The sequence below is a fragment of the Herpailurus yagouaroundi genome, unplaced genomic scaffold (assembly GCF_014898765.1).
Source record: "Herpailurus yagouaroundi ecotype Mexico unplaced genomic scaffold, PumYag 67681, whole genome shotgun sequence".
NCBI classification, from domain to species: Eukaryota; Metazoa; Chordata; class Mammalia; order Carnivora; family Felidae; genus Herpailurus; species Herpailurus yagouaroundi.
The window spans coordinates 2,879,419-2,886,678 of NW_024420481.1; the positions used below are offsets into that span (position 1 = coordinate 2,879,419).

At 39.4% G+C, this 7,260-nt stretch overlaps 1 protein-coding gene across 1 annotated transcript; it reads right to left on the minus strand.

The window, feature by feature from the left end:
* Positions 1 to 4,218: 4,218 nt before the first annotated feature.
* LOC121025524 (olfactory receptor 13H1-like) lies at positions 4,219 to 5,145 on the minus strand. Its single transcript, XM_040468060.1, has one exon. The coding sequence runs from the start codon at positions 5,143 to 5,145 to the stop codon at positions 4,219 to 4,221; it is 927 nt and encodes a 308-aa protein (XP_040323994.1).
* Between the last annotated feature and the right edge of the window lie 2,115 nt (positions 5,146 to 7,260).

Consider the following 7,260-nt stretch of genomic DNA (forward strand, 5'->3'; position numbering starts at 1 on the left):
GTGCTCTAAGTAGTTCTATTCTGTTGCCTTTCCTCAACTGAAATCCCAAATCTTATGAATGGGACATGGTATCTTTTTCTTCAATCCCCATTGGAAAAATGTTATTTGGAGCCCATTTTTTCAGCGTGTAAACTTTCTCCTCAATTTCTGGCAGAACTACCTTGGTTTCGAACCAATCTTTATTTCCAGGCCGAAACCAAGGTAAGCTTTACTACCCAGCTGCCTGAGATGTGGGGTGCACAGTGGAATGTTTCTCGCAGTGCCTATGATTGATCAAGTGAAGAAGCGAGATTCAACCTTAGGAGTTTTTAACAATCCAGAATTGATTTCATTTCATAACATCCTCATAGAGTTCATTTTGTGTTTAAAATGAATTAATATCAATGTTGAATTGGATGGCCTTTGGGGTTTAGATGCCTAGAAACAGAATGTTAGTGCTGGAAGGGCCGTAGTTATGTGAACTAGCTGCTATGTGTGCCTACTTTTTCAGTCAAAGCTAACATTTAAAGTCAGGCAGATAGATCTATATATATTGATCTGGAGGAATGTCCATGATATATTGCCAAGTGGAAAAAGCAAGTTGCAAAGTAAATTGATAATATGATTCCATTTTTTTAAGACAAGAAAGAAAATCTATGTAAAATAACACCTAGATGCAGAATGTTAGAACTAGAAAGGTCTTTGGGTAACAAAACACAACCTTCCTATTATAAATTAGCAAATTTGAGGGCCAGAGAGTGGTATAACTAAGGTCACACAGCTAGTTAATAGCAGAATCAATTCCACAGCCCCTGTCTCCAGATTCCACTATGTCCATCTGTAGGCTGTGCCCTACCAGCAAATCAATAAAGAGACCAAGCACCTAGTGACAGAGCTACCATTTTGTGGTAGGGGAACCATTAGTGAAAATATGCTTCTCATTTTAAGCTATAAACTTACCTGTAATAGAGAGTGGAGTATTTCTCCCCCATAAGCCGGAGTCATTAAAATTAGTACTTTTTTCTGGTGGGAAAGTGTCCTTTTTATTTTTTACTATTTATTTATTTATTTATTTATTTATTTATTTAATTTTTAAATTTTTTAAAAAATTTACATCCAAATTAGTTAGCATATAGTGCAACAATGATTTCAGGAGTAGCTTCCTTAGTGCCCCTTACCCATTTAGCCCATCCCCCCTCCCACAATCCCTCCAGTAACCCTCTGTTTGTTCTCCATATTTATGAGCCTCTTCTGTTTTGTCCCCCTCCCTGTTTTTATATTATTTTTGTTTCCCTTCCCTCATGTTCATCTGTTTTGTCTCTTAAAGTCCTCATATGAGTGAAGTCATATGATTTTTGTCTTTCTCTGACTGACTAATTTCACTTAGCATAATACCCTCCAGTTCCATCCATGGCACGTGGTGACAGATGGTGGCTACACTTGTGAACATAGCTTAACCTGTAGGGATGTTGAATGCTTCCTATGTTGTACACTTGAAATTAATGTAACACTGTGTGTCAACTGTACTCAAAGTGTAGCCACCATCCATCACCATGTGTCACTATTGTATCATTGACTATATTCCCTATGCCGTGCCTTTCATTCCTGTGACTTATTCATTCCGTAACTGGAAGTGTGTATCTCCTACTCTCCTTCATGCATTTTGCCCATCCTCTCCCTTCCCTCTGGAAACCATCAGTTTGCTTTACTTATTTATTTGTTGTTCTCTATATTTATGACTCTGTTTTTTGTTTGTTTATTCATAAAATGAGTACTCTTAACATGTTTCTGAATTTCTGATTTTCTCTAGTTTCTGAATTTCTCTCTCCCTGATGCTTTACTTTGTTTCTCCAAAAATCTTATTGATTCCACCAATTTAACTATTTCACAATGTTAATTTGAAATGTTTACTTTAATAGTAAGATACATTTTGCACAAAGTATGAAATGTGCCCTAGCACCTAGTACAGTGTCTGGTTGAAAGTAGGAAGTTAATATTTGTTGAATGAACAAAGATTGGGATCACTTGTTTTTTTCCTAAATATATATTTTTAAAGGTTTATTTATTTTTGAGAGGTGTGAGGGGCAGAGAGTGGGGGAGAGAGAGAATCCCAAGCAGGCTCTGCACTGTCAGTGGAGAGCCCTACACGGGGCTTGATCTCATGAACTGTAAGATCATGACCTGAGCTGAAGTCAAGAGTTGGATGCTTAACTGACTGAGCTACCCAAGGGGCCCCTAATTATTTTGTTCTTGATATTAAAACATGGTTTCAGTGGCTAAGAATACCATACACATTTAAAAATATCCAATGGATGGAATTTGAATAAATGTAGCATTTATTTGAAAGTTAGTCTATGTTGATAAATCGTTTATTCAGTCTGTTTTCCTCTGCATTTAAGTGAGTACATGTGTGACACAGGTCCTGTGTATGTCGGGTACTCTCTTAGCAGCACCGTCCAGTGTCACATCAACTCCCAGCCCAAAGTAAAGTGAGACCAGTAAACAGGGTATCTGGGTCTTAGGCCTAAATCTGCTTCCAGAAAGTTTCATGATCCTGGGAAATTTACATACTGTTCGCTGAGCCTCTGAACTCATCTAAAACTGACAGATCAGTAGTAGATCGTTGTTTGCTGAAACTTTTTCTTTTATTTTTAGAATTCCATTTTCAAATGAAATTGTTCACAGAAAGCTTCACCTCCACTGATGGGTTCCAGGCATACAACTGAATGCATAGGACTACGAGATCTAAAGTTTAAAAGCTACCGCATTACATCCATCAACAAGGAATGGATTTTTTTTAATGTGGCAAGTGTGTGCAATGAAATATTATTCAGCAATAAAAAAGAACGAACTGCTGATATAAGCAACAATGTGGCTGAATCTCAAAAGCATGTGCAGTAAGAAAAGCCATACACAAAAAAGTACATACACATATGATTCCAGTTATTGTCAATTCTGGAAAATCAAAAGTACCATATAGTTAAATAAATCAGATCAGTGGTTGTCAGGGCTTGGGGTGGAGGGTAGGGTAGTCTACAAAAGGGCACAAGGAAACTTTTGGAAGCAATGGAATTGTGTGCTGATTCAGTGGGCATCTGTCAAAATTCATAAAATTACATACTGTAATTGGGTAAAGTTTATGTACACAAATGATGCCACCATAAAGCTGATTAAAATCACTTCATTGTATAATCTCTAAGGTCTCTAGTGTGGGTACAGTGAATAGGATCTGAAATTAACCATACCTAGATTTAAATATTGGCACTGCTTTTTGCTGGCTCTGTCACCATGGGAAAATCACTTAGCCTCTAAAAGTCTCGGTGTCCTCATCTCTAATATGGATGGATAATAGCATTACTTCAATGAATTGTTGTGAGAATTCTATGTGACAATGGATGTAGAGAGCTTAGCTCAGTGTCTGGCATATAGTAAGTGCTCAATAAATGTTAGTTGCATTTGTAATTCTAGAATTCCAAATAGTTTTCTAGACAATATTGACAAAGTTCAGAGGTGGTATATATGGGATCTAAATTCTAATTTTAATTCCACTACCAATTGTGTATGGCTTTATACAAGTCTCAACTCCTCCTCTGGGCCTCTGTTTTCTCCTCATTAACAGAGGGGAGTTATGATTCTTTCTTAACAATTTCATATAATTATATTAGGAATAGAAAATAAAATAATAGATTTGAAAGAAGTTTGAAAAAGAACAAGAAAAGAGAAAAACCACTCCACAGAAATGTAGGAAATGGCTATGATACAATTCTCTCATGATTCTGAGGTTAAGCAGAGCAAGAAAATTGTGCTTGCACAACAGGGCTTACCCTCAGTCAAGTTGTAAAGTTTCTGACATTTGTCTTCTGGTCTTTTATGACACCGTTCTTTGTCCTGTTTTCCAATTTCAGTTATGTCTTGCTTCCTGCTAACAGTCATAGGAGATTCTCTTGCTACTTATGTCTCCGCTGTTAGTGAGGAAATGATTCTGATAAGCTGATTTACCTAACGTTAAGTGACCTAACTGGTGACCACTAACATGTTATATGTAAAGAAAGAGTAAAAATAATGCCTCTAATGAAAATTCAAGTCTTGGTAGGGATAATGTTTTGGGGTGGGAGGACGTCCTGAAGCTTCTCAAGTGATAACCACCGGCTCTACCTAGGGGAAAGTCAGACCCTTTAAACAATTTTCACCATCAGTGAGGATGTAAACTTATTTCAGAAGTTTAGGAACAAAGAAGGCTCATGTCCTTTTTGCCATAATTTTCCTCATTGCCCCTTTAACATCCTTGTTCCTCAAGCTATATATTAGGGGGTTCAGCATGGGTGTCAGAGCCCCATAAAGCACTGAAATAAACTTGTTCTGGTCAGGGGATGACTTGGACTGAGGTTTTATATACATGGAGATGGCTGCCCCATAGAAGATTATCACCACAGTCAAATGAGAACCACAGGTGGAAAAGGCCTTGAGCCTACCCCGGACTGAGCGAATCCTTAGGACAGCAGTGGCAATTCGGATATAGGAGAGAAGAACAAATCCAAAGGGTAGGAGCAGGGTGAAGATACCTGTGGTGAGGATCATAAGCTCATTGAGGCTGGTATCAGAACAGGCCAGCTCAAGGAGGGAAAGAATCTCACAGACAAAATGGTTGATGACATTAGCTCCACAGAAGTGAAGTGGCAGGGATATGATGAGCATAGCAGTGAGCACAAGTGATGCCCCCCATGAGGTAGCCACCAGCCAGACACACACTGGGCCATTCATGATCACGGAATAGCGCAGGGGATTGCTGATGGCAACCATACGATCATAGGCCATGACAGCCAATAGGAGGCACTCTGCTGTGGCCAAGACCAAGGAGACACTCATTTGGGTCAAACATCGTCGGTAAGAGAGGTAGGGATGGGTAGAGAAACAATGCACCAAGGCCTGGGGCATGGAATTGGTTCCATAGCAAAGGTCTAAGAAAGACAGATTAGTAAGGAAGAAGTACATTGGAGTGTGCAGGTGGGGGTCAATGTAGATAAGAAAGATGATAAGTCCATTCCCAAACAATGTGCTGAGGTATGTTATCAGCACCAATGTGAAAAATGTGACTTTCCACTTAGGATAGTTAGAGATTCCAATAAGAAGAAACTCAAACACCGCTGTAGCATTATCCGTGGCCATTCTTCCTGTTGGCCATTCAGTGGATGAGTGCCAATGCAGTTGCTTAATTTCACCTAAAAGAATGAGAATAAAGATGGAGGGATGGTGTGAGAAAAGTGGAAGTAATTAAGGTGAAAAGGATCATTTTCTGTCCTTTTCAAAAGGTAAGGAATACAAACGGGATATCTATAATGAGAACAGAGGCAAAGCTAGAAATTTCCTCCTTCCCTTGGAAAACAGCAAATTCCCCATCCTTTTGAAAATAGTTATATGAACAGTTCTCCATCCCTCTTCCACCAGATACCTTCTTGGGCTTTTTTTTTTTTTTCAAGTAAGAGAGGAAAGGGAAACGGAGGCCATCTTCCTGCTTCTCTTACTTGTTCACCATTTTCCCAAACTGAACTTCAGTCAGCTTATGTTACTAATCTCCACAAAGACGGTACCTTCTGACAGTCTTAGCTAAAATGTTGCTTATTCTTGTGTCTGTTGGTCACTCCTAAATTGTTCATGCCTCCATTTTCCCATTGTGCCAGTGTCTACCACAGTGCTTGATATAAACTGCTGAAAAATACTTCTTTGATCTGAATTGATATTATGTAAATGGAGTATTTCATGGTATCTTTGAAATCTGTGAAAACTTGCTACTATTCCTGGCTGGAGTTTTCCAGCTTCTCCTGTGTTTTTTGTGCTGTTGTTGCTGAGCACCAGTTAGGAGCATGAAAATAGAACATGATGTTTCTAAAAGAATGGGCGGAGGGGCGCCTGGGTAGCTCAGTTGGTTGAGTGTCAGATTCTTGGTTTTGGCTCTGGTCATCATCTCAAGATTCGTGGGTTCAAGCCCCATATCAAGCTCCGTGCTGACAGCATGGAGCCTGATTGGGATTCTCTCTCTCCCTTTCTCTGGTTCTCTCTCTCTTTCTCTCTCTGTCTTTCTCAAAGTAAATAAAATAGGGTCACCTGGGTGGCTCCGTCTGTTAAGCATCCGGCTTCAGCTCAGGTCATGATCTTGTGATTCGTGGGTTGGATCCCCTCATCGGACTCTGTGCTGACAGCCTGGAGCCTGGAGCCTGCTTCGGATTCTGTCTCCCTCTCTGTCTACCCCTCCCCTGCTCATGCTCTGTCTCTGTCTCTCTCTCTCTCAAAAATAAATAAATATTAAAAAAATTTAAAAAAATCAAAGTAAATAAAATGAACTTGAAAAAAAAAAGTGTGGGCGGTAAGGATAGGGCTTAGAATGACCAGCCTATCTGAAAAGGATTTCACTTTCCACCCTACCACTCTCTTTCCCCTCAGTTTATGTTTTTCTTGTCGTACATTCCAATACCTGAAATTATATTAATAGTTTTATTACTTGTTTATTATTTGTCTCCCACTCAGCTATAAATTTACTGAGGACAGGGACCTTGTCTGCTTTGTCTACTGGTGTACGTCGTATGGTACCTGGGGCATCATAAGGACCTGATAGATATTGAGTGAATAAATATATATTTACAGTCATAGGCAGTTACAAATATTATCCAGATTCGACCTTCTCCTCTTGCTGCCTGGAGTGCCATCCTTTATTCCAAACCATCGCCATTACCACCTGAATTTTGTCAGTAACTTCCTTATTGGTTTCCCTGTGTCTGGCCTTGCTCCCATTCAGTTCAAGTGATTCAGTTAAATTGTAAGTCAGGTCAGGTCACTTTTCCATTAAAAAATTTCCGCAACTTCCCATCTTAACCTAATTGAACACCAATCTCCTTGTTATGACCTGTCAGCCCCTACAGGGTTTGCCTCCCAATTACCTCTCTGACCCCAGCTCCCATTGCTCTTTTCCCCACTCACGTTGCTCTAGTCACACTGGCCTCCTCATTGTTCCATAAATACTTCCAGTGCATCTCTTTATCCCTTTCTCAGAGCCTTTGCTCTCTTCCATCGTGTTGCTCCATATTTATGAAACCCAGATCCTTGCATGGCTTACCATCTTACTTCTCTCAGCTCTTTATTCACAGGGCGTCTTTTTAGTGAGTCCTTTATTGACCACTGTGTCTAAAAGTTCATTTCCACCTTCCTGGAATTTTATACCCTTCTTTCCTACATTTTTTTTCTCCTTATAATCATAATTTACAACACGTGGTATATTTTGTCTATTAA